Below are 18,606 nucleotides of genomic sequence, written 5' to 3' on the forward strand. Positions count from 1 at the left end.
TACACACTTTAAATAAATTGACAAAGAAACTTACTTGAATTTTCTTGAGATAACTGATTAGTTTTTGAGGGTCTAGGATTAGTAGATATTGTGGGAGAGCCTAGTGATGTAGACACTGGAGGATTATCTCTAACAGCACCTGCTTCAAGAGTATTTTGCCTCTTAAAGGACGGAGGAGGAGGGCCATTCGTCACAGGCGTTTGATTGGCTAAAAGTTTGTTTTTATATTATTAATTACTTTGGTTTCATTACATTACTCTTCAAAATATTTAAGCATTACCAATGTGTGTGTTAATAGAGAATAAATTTATTACTTTAACACAAGCATCTTCAAACTATGGCAGGGGTGCCACTCTAAAAAAATATCAAGACTGAACATATTTTTTGACGAAATAATACTGTCCAGCGCTGTTTAGCAAACTTTTAGAAATTTATAGCTCACTGACACCAAAATTTACCTTTCCTTGATAATAGCCTACATATTAAATCAATCATTTGATTATTTTTTGTAATTTTTTTAAAATTTATTTTATGTTTTCTTAGCAAACAAAACGAAAATAACAGCTAACCTTGCATATTTTTTAACAACTATTACTGAACAACCTGAAACCATTCATATCTCCATTTTTCATTTCAGCGTTATTTATTTTTTGTTCTAGCACTGTAATTTCTTTCCTTTTTAAAAAAATAATATTGATTTAACTTTGGCCAGCATGACAATAGGTTAGGGTGTGGGAAGCAAACTCGAGCAGATTTAGATTCAGCAATAGTTCAAATTTAATTACACAAGTAGATGAAGTTCAATCAATCCCATTTGACAAGACTTTAAGAATAAGATTTAGTGAAGCTGACAAAAAGAAGATAAATAAAAGTCCTGACATCATTACCATATCATATGTTTTCATTAATATATAATATTTTTTAATTTGACCAAAAATTTTTTTAAATTTCTAATGAAAAAAAAATTTAATTTATAGAATTTATTAGTCCATTGATTTTTCTCAAGACTGGCACCCACGAACTATGGTTCACTGAAGCAGATTTACCATGTAACTAGTCTGCCACAATTTATTTTGAAATTAATAATGTGTGTTAATTATACAGAATGTAAACTGAAGAAAAAACTAATGTATTAGACTTAGTGAAAACTATAAATCTTAGTTTAAAATATGAAATTGCATTAATTACTGTCTTGAACACTTCATTTTTATTCACAATTAACAACATCTTAGGTTTAAAAATGTTAGTCATCCATTAGAAAGAGTACAACATATACAGCATGAATATTGATCGCCAGTCATTAATAAGATATCTAAACATTAAACAATTTTCCGTAAAGGCAATTTTCTTAACCTAAACATAATATAACACAAAGAAATGGTGTTACCAACAAACCGTGTGTGGAACATTCTGATGTGGTCCTCTAAAAAATAGATGTTACTTGTCACAGATTTGGAGAGATAATTTGGATGTAATTTTTTTAAAAAGTATACTCAAAAAAAACAAAACTATGTAAATTCAAAGATTGGGAATGGCATCAAAATGAGGCCGTAAAAATTGCGTTTTGGCAAATGATTTTTCTAACGAAAAGAAAATATATATTATTCCTGTTGTTCTAAAAAATATANGATTTTATATTTGGACATTCGTAAATACGAATCATGATGCGTAATTTTTAGATTGCATAAATAAGAATTATGATGCAAAATCAATGTTTGATATTATAAACAGCATGAGCAAATCAAGACATTGAATTTTAAACTTGCGGGAATACGAATCGCTTCATATATTTTTAAAAAGGCGTAAATACGAAGCACGACGTACAATATTCAAATCGCGCGAATAAGAATCTCAACACGCAAATATGAAAAGCTATGTTTGATATTAAAATCGTGTGAATAAGAATCGAGATATTGGCAGACTCCAGGCTTGGGACCTCTAAATGGCTTGTCAAAAACAGCGTCGTTTGAACTACAAAAATCGGATCTATCTGGAGGGCGGGTAAAAAATTCGGAAAATCTTATCTGCTGCGAGTAAAAGGGGAGAAAATAGCTAAAATAAGTAAAAATGAGAAGGGATTGGTAGCTATGTAGTTTGAATTTTGTGTTTCTCTTTGAAAATGGGTGAGTTTTCTGAAAAAGCGGAATACCTATAAAAAAAAGTGAAATTTTTAGAAAAATCTGAATTTTTGATAAAAAGCTGAAATTCAAGAGATAAAAGTGAAAAAAGCGGAAATCAGCTATAAAGCGGAAAAATCTCATCCCTGATTTCAGCGTTATTTATTTTTTGTTCTAGCACTATAATTTCTTTCCTTTTTAAAAAAATAATATTGATTTAACTTTGGCCAGCATGACAATAGGTTAGGGTGTGGGAAGCAAACTCGAGCAGATTTAGATTCAGCAATAGTTCAAATTTAATTACACAAGTAGATGAAGTTCAATCAATCCCATTTGACAAGACTTTAAGAATAAGATTTAGTGAAGCTGACAAAAAGAAGATAAATAAAAGTCCTGACATCATTACCATATCATATGTTTTCATTAATATACAGTCAAACAGATCAAATAATTTCATTAATATATAGTGAACCTTCAAGGGACTGAAATTTTGGTTCACTATAATCGGGAGTTCACTATATCCGTTACTCAAGCAATTTAACTAATGGTTTCCAAACTCCTCAATTTTATTACACATTATTCAAATAAATGACTGAAAAATATTATGTAATAGCAAAAAATGTGTTATTTTTCATTACTCTTAGTCTTGCGTGCAACAAAAATTTTTTAATTTTTAGCTGATGAGCAATCCTCAACATCAGATATAGAAACACTTCTTGACTATCAGATAATTGTTCCTGAATTTCTATTATTCCGCTTTTTAAACCTGTCTAACCTGCCATTCGAGCATATAAAAGTAGTCTCGTAAAATCGCTTAGCAAATTCATCGACATTGGTGAACCACTTCAATAATGCTTCTTCAACATTCTTGTGATCTGCTTTTTTCAACTTTTTTCTGCCATCTAAATTTTTTTCATGAGCAGAAATTATTAATTGCCTATTTTTCCATATGTTACATATGTATTTGGATAGTTTATATTCCCTGCAAATATCAACTTGATTGCATCCATTTTCAATTTTTCTGATTATGCCCATTTTATCATCAATGGAGAACGTTTTACTGGTCGCCATACTTAAATTTGAGACACTTGTTTGCAGGATTTTTTTTAACTGAACTGAGAGCAAAAAGGAGTTGAAATGAGGGCCTTATCGATACATATTAGTGTCCCATCCTTTGAACAATAATGAATAATTACTCATTCCCTCTGACAGAAAATGCATATTGATCCCACTAACACCTTACAGGTGCATCATCTGCCTGAGTTGGAAACATCTGCTTGGTTTGCTTAGGGATGGGAAAGTGAGATAAAAGAAGAAAACAATAAAAAATGCTTATCGCTACATTCCTCTCTATAAATCGTTTTAAAACTCGGTATATGTATTTATTTTGAGGTAGAAATTTCAAAATTATTACAAAAAAAATTAAGAAAAAAATCAGTTGAAGACAGAAAAAAGTTCATTATATCCAACTTCCTCACTTTTTTGGTTCACTATATCCAAAAAAAAAATAACATTACACGTGTATAGCAAGGCACGGGACCGAACATTTCGTTCACTATATCCGGGAGTTCACAATAAACCGTGTTCACTGTATAATATTTTTCAATTTGACCAAAACATTTTTTAAATTTCTAATGAAAAAAAAATTTAATTTGATAGAATTTATTAGTCCATTGATTTTTCTCAAGACTGGCACCCATGAACTATGGTTCCCTGAAGCAGATTTACCACGTAACTAGTCTGCCACAATTTATTTTGAAATTAATAATGTGTGTTAATTATACAGAATGTAAACTGAAGAAAAAACTAATGTATTAGACTTAGTGAAAACTATAAATCTTAGTTTAAAATATGAAATTGCGTTAATTCAGTCTTGAACACTTCATTTTTATTCACAATTAATAACATCTTAGGTTTAAAAATGTTAGCCATCCAGTGGAAAGAGTACAACATATACAGCATGAATATTGATCGTCAGTCATTAATAAGATATCTAAACATTAAACAATTTTCCGTAAAGGCAATTTTCTTAACCTAAACATAATATAACACAAAGAAATGGTGTTACCAACAAACCGTGTGTGGAACATTCTGATGTGGTCCTCTAAAAAAGAGATGTTACTTGTGACAGATTTGGAGAGATAATTTGGATGTAATTGTTTTTTAAAGTATGCTCAAAAAAGACAACAAAACTATGTAAATTCAAAGATTTGGAATGGCATCAAAATGAGGCCGTAAAAATTGCGTTTTGGCAAATGATTTTTCTACCGAAAAGAAAATATATATTATTCCTGTTCTAAAAAATATAAAAGGGAGTTACTATATTTTTTCATTTAATTCAAATTATCATACATTTATTCAAAATTAAAATCCCGTATTTTTTTTATCAGATTACTTTAATTTCAGCTAGGTACGTCCCATAACCGATTAGAATTATATTAAGCCCAGATAATGTAAGAATAAAGAGATTGTGTAAACATGAGACAAACTACTGTAAAAACTGACTTTCTCTTTTTAAAGTTAAGTGTATTCTAATCTTTAGCATTTTTCAGATGTGTCTCATAAGTTCTCAATATGTCAGATGATAAAGAAGTGTTTGTTGAAAAATTAAATTTTAATTTTGTATGCAAAACATGCTTTAAAAGTTCTTTCTATTTGTAACACAAAATAATTTTGATTATTGTCATCTCTTAGTCTGAACCAACAAATTATAAGCATAAAATATGTTATACTGCTTAATATTGAGCAGATAGCTCTGTTACACATAATTATAAAAGACAATTTAATCAAAGAAGAATTAATAAGTTTTCTTACTATGACTGAATCGTCGGGGTTTGCTGCTAGCTGAAACACTACGTTGAACTTTAATGTGTGGTGGGGACTGACTATTACCAGAAGTTTCCGTAGGGGCCTTTAATGTGCGCAGTGATAAACTAGAACTGGATTGAGAATCGCAACTGTCATTCTGAAAAATAAATAAATATTTTAATAAATTAATAACACAAGTATAATTATATAACCTTCAATTAATGACAATTTTCAAGTATATAAAAATATTTCTGCTTGGTTTAAGAAGAAAAAAAACTTGGTTCAAAAACAAAATAACACTTGTGTTAGACAAGCTACGGCTACAACAATAACAGCATATAGAATAAGCATCATAAACTCGGGTAAATTTTACAAAATAAAGAAAATATTTTTTACTGAAAACACACAAATTAAAAGGTGAGGACAATACAGCAACAATTTTTTAAAAAAAATTTTGATACAACTCTTAAGTGCAAACCTTTGTATGCTATCTTGCAAGTTTCAAATGTGAATGTTTATAGATTCTTTATTTACAGGAAAATCCTTCCTTCCCTTCCTTCTTTAAAGCATAAAACAGGATGCGTAACCAAATCTTTCAACCAAAAATAAGCACCTTTTAAGCACTCAAAAAATATTTTTAAGTACTATATACATTAACAAAATGCAAAATAATTCTGAGACTTTAGATGATCATGATAAAATAACTATTTTCTGACAAAGAACTCTTTTCTTGATTATATTAGCCGTCATAAAATGATAGAGATTTTTCGGGTTCAATATCAGAGGGTGGAAAAGGAAGTCTGAAATTGAGAATATCTTGCAAAATGCACATGAGAAGGCAATAATCTCACCAAACCCAGCTCAGTAGACGCACATACGNATATTAGCCGTCATAAAATGATAGAGATTTTTCGGGTTCAATATCAGAGGGTGGAAAAGGAAGTCCTTGCAAAATGCACATGAGAAGGCAATAATCTCACCAAACCCAGCTCAGTAGACGCACATACGGACTCACAAGTATTTCATCAAACATGTAGAACGATTGGCGCTTTCATACGCTATGGACCGACGGTACGCCGAAATTAATTGCGAAAACGCTGAATAAAACAATCTGAAAAAGCGGGCTTTTGCATAATATGTGGCAAAAATCGACAAGGTAACGAAAAAATTCTCATTTTTGAAAAGGGAAAATTAGGCACTTTTTAAAAACACCCAATGAAAAAAGCACCTTTAAGGGCTTTTAAATAACAAAAATCGAAAATAAGCACCTTTAAAAAACGCTATACACCATGATAAGCGCTAAAGATGGCTATACTGTACTGATCAATAAAAATCAGAAGACTGCTCATGCTTATAATATTGTGAAAATGTAAAATAATAAACTAGCACATTTACCAAACATAAAAGTCTTAATGATTAGATTTACCTCAGTAGTCCTTTTGCCGAGAAGCAAATAATTTGCCATTATATCGTCATATTTCTTGCTCCTCAGTGAGTCATTTATCTCGTCTTGCGTATAGCCCATACCTAAGAGAATTTCTGCAAAAGAAATAATGGAAAAGAAAAGATTTAAAATAATATTTTTTTCCCTCCTAAGAGGATGCAAAGAAACATTTCATGGCAAATTCTGCACTTCTTTTAATTTAAAATAGAGGGAGAGAACAAATAAACCAAGTAAAATGCTGAGAAAATATTTTCAAAATACAAATTATGGTAAGATTCCACAGTGAGAAAGTAATTCTACAATAATTCGTTTGCATTTCAATATTTTTACAGCATTTGAAACTTTACTGTTTACATGAGCTAATTTTTTTCTTCTTCTTTTTTTTGTACTTCAAAATATTAACAGAGATGCGACAAAATGTGCCAGGAAAGGTTTCTTTCGTGATATAGCATCCTCTTAACCCAACACTGTATCATGAATAATGAAGGCATCACTTTAATTTTCTTTATTAAATAAGCTTTTATATTAAATTGTTATATTTAATATTGAATTTTGTTAAAAATAATAAACTTTACACACTTTAATTAAAAGACATTAAGTGCATAATTTGTGAAATACCTGTGTGTGTGTGTATATAATACACACACATGTATATACAGTGTAGGGTTAAACAAAGAATATTCATTAAATACATAATTTAAAAAATATGTATTTTTATGGCAAAAATATTTTGTTTAATATCAAAATTTAATGTTAAATTTGGTACCATTTCCCCATTAAAAATAATATCTTAAGAGTCATAAGAAACTATTAGTCATTTACTTGTTTTGAATGTTGAAAAGAAAAAACTCAAACATGGAAAATAATTAAATTTAAACTTTTGTTAGAAATTTATCAAATTCATATAAGAAAACTTAAAAATAATACATTTATCTAGACTTAAAAAAAACACTTTGGTTGACATTAAATTTTTTTAAACTGATAAAAGGACTCAATTTCATTAGAAATTTCTTTAAGAACTATCTTTAGGTCATTCAAAATTGTCTCTTTGGAAAAAAAAAACTTATAAAAAATTTCCCATTTTCAGTCGAACCTCGCTAACTCGAATCTCGATTTCACGAATTTTTCGATATCTCGTAGAAGAAAAAAAAAAATTCCCTTCAAATTTCCTATACACTCAATGTTAAAAAAAACTTGATTTTACGTATTTTTTCCTTCTAATCCCTTGATAACTTGAATTTTTTTCTCTCAATAAATAGTGTAGATTTATTTCTAAAATTAACAAAATATTCACAAAAAAAAGACAATTTAAGAATGGCTGACAAGGCATGGAATGATGCCTCGTCCTCTACAATAATTAATGGCTTCAAGAAGTCTGGATTGATTAAAGATTACAAAAGTATTCAAACAATCAATATCGTTAATTCTGCTGAAAACTACACCGAAAATGATTGGAACAGATTGACCGGACTCATGAAGCTTGATGACATGGAATTTCATGGATTGTAAACATAGAGGATACAGTAACAGTGTGTGGTGAGTGGGATGACAATGATATCATCGCTCAAATGAAAGCTTCTTGTGAAATAACAGAAGAGGATGAGGAAATCGAAGATTTACCGCCCAATGTTACTAACAAACAAGCACTTTCTGCAGTGGACACTGTAAGGAGATTTATAGAGAGACAGCCGAATACGTCAGAGGAGACATTTAAAGCTACAGTCCACTTAGAAAGTGTTATAGACAAACTTTCTTACACATGTCTAAAGCAAACAATCGAATCTTTTTTTTAAATGAAAGTGTAAAAAGTGTTTTTAAAGTAAATATGGAATAGTAAATAAGGTATGTAAAGATCATTTTTCTTTTTTCTACCATCGATAACATGCGATTTTTGATAATTCGAATTTTCGATATCTCTAATTTTTTCTCCTCTCCCTTCAAGTGCGAGATATCGAGGTTTGACTGTACTAATATTATGCCTTTAAAATATTTAAACAAAAAATCCTAATGTATAAGAATGATTTCATATTAAAAGTGCATGCTGTTACTAATAACAGAAGTTAACATGGGTGATTAAGCATAGCAATGCGTGCTCTACTGCATATTAATATTTGTTACAAGATTATTTGAGAAAAATGTTAAGAGAAAGATATAAAACCAGCTACCTACAATATAGCAGAAACATAATTCACCTTGCTTACCCATTCTTCTAGTGTCACTAAAGTCAGTTTCTGGTTCTATGTAAGGTTTCAGCTCTTCATCCTCATACCCTACATTCATCCATTTATCTTTCATTATAGCCTAAGAAATTATTTATTAATAAAATAATTCATGGATAGCAGAATTAATAAGCTAAACAAGAGTTAAATCAACTGAAGTATCATTCAAGTATAAAAGAAATACCTCTAAAGATGCTCTTTTGCTTGGATTTAAAACTAAAAATTTTTTAAGGAGATTCTCACAATCTGTCGACATGTAGAAGGGTATCCTATACTTTCCACGAAGAACACGTTCACGAAGTTCCTAAAAAGTATTAAACAGAATGTGATAGCTATAATAATTGGGTTAAAGACAACACATTTAATCTTTAATTTAATATTTTGTTAAAACAATTTAGTTCTAGCAATTAACTTTTGTTAAGTCAAAAGTTTTAAATAGAATTATCACTAAAATCTAAATAATGACAATGAAGTTCGAAATACTAATAGAAAACTTATAAATTTAAATCTGATATTTTTTTAGTATAACTTATTCAAACGGAAAGAATTTAGAGATAGGGTAAGCTATAAGCATTTTAATCAGGGGTAAAAGTTCAAAGAATTTTCTAACTGATTTTTTAATTTTAAAAAGAAAAGATTGTGCATTTTATGCAAATAATTTCAATGCAAATCTTTAAGCTTAAATTTTTCTTTTATGAAAATCGTATAAATAGGTTTAAGATAGAAAAAGAAATATATTTACGATTGCTTAAGAAATCAAATTCAAGTAAATAATCTTACCTTACATAAAAGTAACTTTCATAATTGGATAAGCAAAATTAACTTGCTCTTAAATATAAATATGTAATATATTAAATAAATGATTTGGATGCTTTTTTTTTGGGAGGGGGAGCATAAATGCTTGTGAATGCCTAACTCATAGTTAAGATAAACACAGTTCGACTGATGAAGCACAGCGACAAATTTTTTAATATTAAAAAAAAATGGCTCAGTCCAGGCTAGAGCTACAGAATTTTTTATAGCACCTTTTTTTGTATTTTGTTTCATCTCACTCAACCTTAAAATTTGTCAAAAAATTGGAAGTCAAAAGTCCAAGGATCTCACTCAAAATCAGAAAAAATTTTCTGACTTTACAGGTATATCAGGAAAATTTCAATGAAAATCAAGACCATATTTTATCTAAACCATGAAATTTTTCCTCAGAAAACTTTTATCGTTTTATCTGCAATGCCAAATATTAGATTTTTTAAGGAGGAAAAAACATCTTTGAATAAGAATGGAAACATGTCAGTTTCATTAAAATGTGGAACTTTTATAACAAATAATTGTAATAGATGTTGGAATTATTGAATTTAAATCTCAATAAATGATTACTGTTACTGACAATTTTAAGATTGATTATTTCCCAGGTATTATTAAAAANAAAATTCCAAGGATCTCACTCAAAATCAGAAAATTTTTTCTGACTTTACAGGTATATCAGGAAAATTTCAATGAAAATTAAGACCATATTTTATCTAAACCTTGAAATTTTTCCTCAGAAAAATTTTATCGTTTTATCTGCAATGCCAAATATTAGATTTTTTAAGGAGGAAAAAACATCTTTGAATAAGAATGGAAACATGTCAGTTTCATTAAAATGTGGAATTTTTATAACAAATAATTGTAATAGATGTTGGAATTATTGAATTTAAATCTCAATAACTGATTACTGTTACTGACAATTTTAAGATTGATTATTCCCCAGGTATTATTAAAAATTGCAATTTTCCTTGGCTATTCTCTGTTTTGTAAAGTTAAAACAAAATTCCATGACAATTCCAAATTTTCCTTGTCCTCCCTAACCCGTGCGAGCTCTGAAAGTCTGAAAATCTTATCTTTGATTTTCCTCACTCAAATTTATGAAAAATTCAAAAAGAAATAATGTAATTGAAATTAATTGCTAGAAAGTTTCCCTCTTAAAAGAAATATTTTACATTTATAATAATTTTCAGTTAATTTTTCACCTTAGTCAACATACTAGCAGCACATACATTTTTTAAATAAAAAAAAATTAAAATATAGAATTTTAAAAAAATAAAATATTTTAAAGAAATAAAATCTAAAAATATTTAAAAAATTTTTACATAAAAGAAATTACACAAATTGAATTTATTTAAGAAATAGTAGACAAATAACAAAATATAGAATATCAACTCACTTTGAAAGAAATTTATAAAATCATTTTTTATGAATAAGTAAACAATATTGAGTTAATGAAAAATTTCAATTATTATTAAAAGAAATATATATATGATGATGTAGACTTTTGTGATGAGAAGCAAGTAAATATGCACTACACAAAAATATAAATAAGTATAAATAAAATATATAAGTATACACCACAATATAAAAAAGTAATATATACACTACACCAAAAATAAGTAAATCTACCTTGAGGTTTGCTCCATCAAACGGCAGAGAACCACTAACAAGTGTGTAAAGAATAACACCCAAACTCCAAACGTCAACTTCAGGACCGTCATACTTTTTGCCTAAAAGAGATAATAAAGTAAGTTTGATTCTAAATGGTTTTTATCACTATTCAACTTATCTTTAAGGAAACAAACCTTGAAATAGCTCAGGAGCAGCATATGGAGGACTACCACAAAAGGTGTCTAATTTTTGTCCAGGAACAAATTCATTACTAAATCCAAAATCTGCTATTTTTATATTCATTTCGCCATCTAACAACAGATTTTCGGCCTAAAAAAAGAAAATAAATATCAAGTTTAAATCATTAACAAAAATAAATGTGTCACTTATTTTTACATCCATCTTACATCTTAAAAGTTTAAAAACTGTACCTAGACAACAACTATTTTTGAAATAACACTTAACTCACTAACATATAAAAAGCTTTACAAATTTTAACTATAAAGTGAGATCTTAAATAAATAAAAAACCAGTCTAATTTATGTCCAAATTACTTTCTTAACTTTAATTTCTTAACTGGTGAGAAATCTCTCAAAATATCTGAGTATTAAATTGCCTTAAATTTGACAAAAAAAACAAGTATCTTGAAAGTTCAGAGATATTACAAAAAAAACTTGAAAAGTTTTTGTTTCTATGGTTTTGTTGTTTGATGAAGTTTTTGTTTTTGAAAAACACTAATTCACTGACTTATTTGAATTTAACTTCCAAATAAAAACCATGGAAACGTCAAAACAATATTAGCACAAAATAAAAATTATAGTAATAATTTGCGCTTATGGTAAAAGATATTAGCACAAAATTACATTAAGAAGTGAAAAGCAGAAAAATCTGTATTTTGAAGTCAAAATCAAACAACACCAAGCCTTATTCTGAGAAAAGTTAAAAAAAAAAAAAAAAAATAATAATATCTTAGAGTGTATTTTTATTATTTAGCTCACTTTTTTTTTTAGATTTGAGCATTTTGCTAGTATGATTTTTTCTCTCTTTCTTATGCTGATAATTGGTTAGTAAAATAGGCCAATATTAGCCCAACAAATGTTATAAATTTAATGCCTTATTTCATTTTTGCAAAATCTTTTACTAAATTATACCAACTATCAAAGATAACATAGATAACTAACATTAAATTAACAAAAATGTGCAGAAACAAAAATACAAACCTTTAGATCCCTATGGATTATTCTCTTTTGATGACAATATTGCACAGCAGATACAATCTAACAAAGAAATATAAATATATAAAATATAATATAATATATAAATAAGTTTATAAGAACATATGTGTAAATAAACTGAGAAAAGCATTGTTATACCTGTCTAAATTTAGCTCTGGCTTCCTTTTCTTTCATTCTGCCATGTGCAACAAGATAATCAAATACTTCTCCTGCAATATACATGCAATATGTAACATAAATTGTAATGTAGTTAAAGCTAAATCCCATACTATGATCATGAAAATAAACGTACCTCCACTTGCATATTCCATAACCAAATATAGAGTCTTCTCAGTTTCGATTACTTGAAACAATTTAACTACAAGGCAATAACATAGCTGTCAATACTATTTTTTTAAATGAATAAAGCATTTTAACAATTATTTAAAGGGAAAAAAAGCTAATGTAGAAGATGAAAATATGAAGGAAAAAAAAAAGAAAAAGATTATGGATATTAGACAAAATATCTTAGGGCACAATCTTGAACGAAATATTTAGTGCAATGCTTAATATACCAGGGTTTCTGCTATGATAGTATTTTTAGTACAAGGCTGTGAAACTAACAACTCATGACAAAAATTAAGACATCTTGCATGAAATTCTTACGATAGATTCTACCTACTGCACGGAAAATATCCCCTCTCCCAGAAAAAAGAGAAAATTATGTGCTACAAACAAATAATGAAATTAACAAGAAAAACATAATACTCAAGACATGCAAAAAAAAAAACTTTTTTTTAAAGTGGAAATATTAAAATTTGAACTCAAATGAATATTTAACACATCAAGGCTTCTAGAATGGTAAATAAAGTCCTATTTTTAAGCCATCGTGTGGTATAAGAATTTTGTTTCAGCTTTTGCTAAAAAACTCATGACTTAAGCTTAAAATTTGCCTGAAAATTTCTTATAAGGATTTTATCATGAACTAAAGTAGACAATTCCAAATTAAAACTAAGTTTTAACAGTTTTGATACTTAATCCATTATTAGTAGAAAAAAATTATTTTTTTCACAATTAAATTCACAATGAGAAACTAGAAATGTGTTTCATACAGCTGACATTCAAAGAGATAATTAAAAAACAATTCTAAAATTATTATGAAAATAGTTGGAATTATTATTCTTACCAATATTTGGATGATCTAGAATCTTCATAATCCTAACTTCCCGGAAAAGCTGCAACAAAAAACATTTATTAGGAATGAAATTTTTTTTGATCAAGTGGCAAGCTGCATGCAATATTTTTACACAAACATATATGGAAAAAAAAAATTACAGCAATTTTGAATATTGAAAAAAAATTTAGTATGGGTTTAAAATACTGACTGTAAATTTTTTGACAGGGCTAAGAAGGTATTATACTGAATGGAAGGCAACAAATTTTTCCTCAAGAACTGATGTCTTCTTAAAATTACATAACTACCAAGCAGAAAAGACCAATAGCAGTCATTATCATGGACATATATGCTAAGTTTATATTGAAAAGAATTCAAAATTTTTAAATTTATATCTTTAGTAATATACTATTAAGGGACAAACAAGTTTTGTTTATGTCTCAGATGTAAGGCAAGACATCAAAAGGGTGATTTTCATCCCACAACTTGTTTTTATATATTTTATAACCTAGCCAACCCAATTTTGGGTTTACGATTACTAATGATCAACTCCGCAGCCTTGTAGTTTTGAACCAATCCAGAAGACAAGGAAACTCTTCGATCACTATCCCCAGAGGTATGATTTGTTATGGGAACATGGAGGACTTTGTGACTTGACAGATTTATTGTGCATCAGTCACCATTTACTACAGGGGGACTCTTCGGCAGGCGGGGATCGAACCCACGACCTCTTGGACCAACCTACCAACCAGGCTATCCTGGCCCTACAGCTTGTTTAATCTCTTCGGAAAGATATATTGTAAAAGCATTTGTACAATATTAAAATGGGAAAAAAAGTAGTAGCTTAAATGTGGGAATTGGTTATGTGACAGTCCTACTTTGTTTTCAGTCTAATCACATATTTAGTCAATGTTAACTCATAGTGTAATGCTTTAATTTTTTTTAAACTTTGAACTAAGTATTGCTAAATTAAATATATTAAACTATTTGAATCCCACATACAAATAAACTGCTTAAGAATTAGTTTGATTACCAGTTTCATCTTTTTACCCTGAACGATAACATTTCACACTGGCTTGTATTTGTGACAGTCTGCACAAAAGAGTTTGCTTTGGAAGTAAATCTTTTTCATTTATTAACATCAAAATAAAGTTTCAATTGTAAAAATATTTTTTTGCATAACTATAAAAAGCTAATTTACTTCCATTTTATAAATTATATAAAAATCCTAATATTATTACCTTTTGCAAACTGGATGGATTCAGTTGTGTTTTATCAATTATTTTAATGGCCACCTGAAACAAAAGTTGTAAGAATTAGTGAATTTTAGATGCATATTTATTTTTGCCATGCAGTTAACAACTAGGCATATAAAACTAGAATTAAGGAATATTACCTCTTTTCCTGTGGGAAGATGTTTAGCCAGTTTTACTTTTGCAAAATTGCCTTTGCCTATGGTTTTAAGAAGCCTATATCGACCGATATGAGGTTCTTCAGATGTTCGACTTCGACTTTGAGAATTTAACCCAAATACCCTGTGACGGTCTCCATCCTTAAAAAAATATATAGATTAATTCTTAGCCAACAAAATACAGTCACATACAAGCAAAAATAACAATAATAGCAAGATAAGCTAAAAATTCATAAATTTTAATTTTTATTTATTGAACATCAATCACAACTGCAAAACTCAAAAAGCAATGTTAACCACACTAGATTCTTCATCCATTATTTAAAAAATTTTATAACTAGGGTCTCTAAAATTACTAGTACCCACTAAACTAATATTCAGAATAGTATTAAATTTTGAAACGTTGAAACGTATTGTTTGAAAGTTGCTCTGTTATTTAGAAATCAATTCTATCAACAGTGTTGTCGTCTATGTATCAGACTGGAGTTTCTTTTTTGAATGATGTGTTATATGATAAAGAAAGAAAAAAAACAGATAAGCTGATAATTTCATTAAATTTAAATAGAATATATCTTTCGGCTAAAAAATTTAAAATTTAATAGATTGTTTTTATTTTTCAGCTAAACTATTAAACAATAAATCTTAATCAATTTTTAGCATACTGATATATGCTAAAAAATTGGTTATGAATATTGCAGTAGGAACAGCGTTCTCCCCAAGCGTATTTAGAAGGGCGGCCCACCCTGCCTTCCCTTTGATCCTTATTAATGCATCCTCTTTGCCTTTTTTTGTTAAAATAAGCAGTCATCCCTTAAAAACAATGCCTTTTTATTCATATTACACCTTTAAGAAAAGTGAATTAACTGTTAAAATAATTACACACAAAAATTATCTGAGATTGTAGGTTTAATCCTTACTATTACAAATACAGTACAGAAACCGTTATTCGGAAATCAGAAAACCAAAAAAGCAGAAGGAAATTCGATAAATTTTCTCGCCTTTTAACAAAAAATTTTTTTTTTTCCTCTTAAGATTTTACGATTCTTCTTTCTTTTTTTAAAGATGTTTAAATTACCATCATTTTGGAAATAATCATTAGCGTATTACTTCACCGTGTTTTCTTATTTGTAAGATGATTTCCACTTCTTTTTTAGTTGGGTTTAACAAAAAAAAAAATTTAAAAAAAACACGGCTTTTTGTAGAGATTCAGAAAACCGGAAAAATCAGTTATCCGGAATAGAGATGGTCCCGACCGTTCCGGATAATCGGTTCCCTACTGTATTTACTTTGTTGGGACTATTCTCAACTGGATACATTTTTATAAATTTCTCTTTTTACAAGGGGGTTAACAAGTTTAAGTGATTTCAAATTTTAAAATTATTTTTTAAATAAATACCTTTTAAAAAAAAATGCACCTTTAAAGGTTTATTTTCCAGGTATTTTAAGTATAAACTATGGAAAAATCTTTCAAACTGTTTATAAAAAAATTTTTTTTTTTAGTTTACTTTTTCTTTTTTTTGGAAATCTTGCCTTTCTCTAGCTTGCCTGTCTCTAAGCTTCTCTTAGCTTGCCTTTCATTACTATAAATAAACTGCAATTTTTCTCTTATTTTAGATAACGAATTATAATTATTTGTTGAAATATATAAATAAAATAGTATAAGCTGGTAATTTAAAAATTATTGAGGATAAATTTAGTTATTCCATGATATTACACATTATGATAAATTTTTACTGTGCTGAGTGATTGCCTTTTCAAAATGCTGTGAAGAAGCACCCTGCCCCCCCTTTTTTTTTATTCCTCATGTTTTAAGTGATTTTCCACCAAAAAACAAAAAACTTATCTCAAACATTGTTTTTAATGCTTCATTTAAGAATAAAAAGTACAAACTGTAATTAGATCAAGAAAATGCTGGAAAAAAAACAAAAACAAAAAACAGATACTTAGGATAATTTTTTATACTATTCTAGTAATTCTGTTCAGAAAATAACCTCTAATGTTTTGCACAGAAAATAATTAATCATTCACATATTTATTATAATAAAGGGTTTAAAACGAATGGTNAAAAATACGATAATTTTAAAAGATGTTATAGCCATATTTATCATGGATTTTTTTAAAATATTATTTAATATAATATTATATTATTTTTATATTATAATATATTAATATTATAGTTTTGTCAAAATTTAACAAAACTAAATAAATGTAATAAATGTTAATACTTCACATGGTATTACAAAATTTTGTGCATAAATTTAAATTAAAAAAGAATTTTATGTTTTGCTATTGTTTCTTTATTTATCCTTTTTTTTAATTTCGAAATCTTAATTGTATTATTCTTAAAAAAAAAATTACAGCTTGCCAATAAAAAATTTTTAAAATTATCTTTAATATCTTTTTATTCGTTTCTTTTTGTTAAATTTATACAGATAGTTCTATATATGTTTAAGCTCATATAAGTTTCAAAGATTTTAATAGCATTCTTTAAAAAATAGCCCATAACATTTTAAAAATTATAAAATTAGTTACATTTTATTCTTTTTATAACAAAAATTAAGAATTTATAAATAAAATTTGAGAATTATTATTAAATTAATGAATTATAAAGAAAATAAGGAAATTCTAAGAAATTTGAATAGTGAATTAAGTACTGAAGTCATTTTTCAAAACTAATGATGGTGTAAAAATGGTTCAACATTCTTTCTCAGAATTCATGAATGTTTCATTTCATAAACTAACCCTGCATCTAAACAGAACTTTTCACTATGTATGCTGGTAAGAAAAGTTTTTTAGAGCTATAAAATAGAGAATAATTGTAAGTTGCTAATCAATTAAATTTCTTACTATGACTCTTTCGACAGATTATTATCTAGCTTTTTAATATTTTCAGACTAACTTAACCCCTTGTCAGATTTTTTTCTTTGAAATTCCACCCCCCCCCTAAAAAAAAAATTGGGTTGGAATTTCGAATTTGGGTTGGAATTTCTTTTTTTTGTGGCCAGGCAATTTTTTGTTTGACCTATTGGTGGTTGAAATATGTGATGTCTCATCCACTGATCTCTAGTTTTTGCTGCATTACACCCGATTTTTATCTTTAAAAAAAAAAAAAAAAAAAAAANAGTTTAAAAAAAAAAAAAAAAAAAAACACTGTTATAACTTTCTTATTAAATCTATTGCTTTAAAATTTTGAAGATAAATATCTGCATAAAATTACTAAAATTAGGTAAAATATTTCATATAATAATTTTCACTTCATAAATCAGAGCTATCATTTTCCGATTGAGAGATAATAAATTCACTGTCCTTAGACTCACTCTCTGAATAAATCATAACTATTATGACATACAACGGTAACACTAATCAAAGCAAAATAATAGAAAATACAAAATGAATTTGATTTTAATTCAAACTGGGAAATCTCAATGTGAAAATTGTGAAGAAAGTGGAACTAGTTACGTTATCTTTTAGCAATATTCAGAAATACAAATATTATCAGAATTCAGAAATACAAAGAGATGTGCAAGTAGTCATGTATTAAATTTCAATGATGCAATTTTCTTCTCTGGCTTTCTTGAACATTAAATTAAAGAAGAGTTATTCAAATTTTTGTTGCTTTGTTTCTTGAAAGAGATCAAAGTATTTGTTTACAATTATTGCATTTTACTGATTTAAAGCATAGAATATATGCAAATTTAAAAAGAAGCGGTCTCAAAATCTTTAATTATCAAAAATCCCTGAAATAAAAAAAGATGTTTAAATCTTAAAAAAATTTGTTACAATTACAGAACAAGCTCACTTTTT

The 18,606-nt window shown here is 27.8% G+C and overlaps 1 protein-coding gene across 2 annotated transcripts in view; it reads right to left on the bottom strand.

Annotated features, from left to right (window-relative positions):
* LOC107438169 (MAP/microtubule affinity-regulating kinase 3) overlaps positions 1–18,606 on the bottom strand; it is a 38,296-nt gene that overhangs the window by 14,671 nt on the left and 5,019 nt on the right. For both annotated transcript variants that reach the window (XM_043045011.2, XM_071185154.1), the window contains exons 3-15: positions 14,788–14,967; positions 14,633–14,686; positions 13,404–13,452; positions 12,531–12,596; positions 12,377–12,447; positions 12,224–12,280; positions 11,198–11,333; positions 11,022–11,122; positions 8,773–8,892; positions 8,571–8,670; positions 6,352–6,464; positions 4,932–5,082; positions 35–208 (exon numbers count right to left, since the gene is read on the bottom strand). In XM_043045011.2, the coding sequence (XP_042900945.1) occupies positions 35–208; positions 4,932–5,082; positions 6,352–6,464; positions 8,571–8,670; positions 8,773–8,892; positions 11,022–11,122; positions 11,198–11,333; positions 12,224–12,280; positions 12,377–12,447; positions 12,531–12,596; positions 13,404–13,431 (1,117 nt within the window). In that variant the 5' untranslated portion in view covers positions 13,432–13,452; positions 14,633–14,686; positions 14,788–14,967. The remainder of the gene's footprint in view (positions 1–34; positions 209–4,931; positions 5,083–6,351; positions 6,465–8,570; positions 8,671–8,772; positions 8,893–11,021; positions 11,123–11,197; positions 11,334–12,223; positions 12,281–12,376; positions 12,448–12,530; positions 12,597–13,403; positions 13,453–14,632; positions 14,687–14,787; positions 14,968–18,606) is intronic.

This window comes from Parasteatoda tepidariorum, chromosome 9 (assembly GCF_043381705.1).
Source record: "Parasteatoda tepidariorum isolate YZ-2023 chromosome 9, CAS_Ptep_4.0, whole genome shotgun sequence".
In the NCBI taxonomy this organism is placed as follows: Eukaryota; Metazoa; Arthropoda; class Arachnida; order Araneae; family Theridiidae; genus Parasteatoda; species Parasteatoda tepidariorum.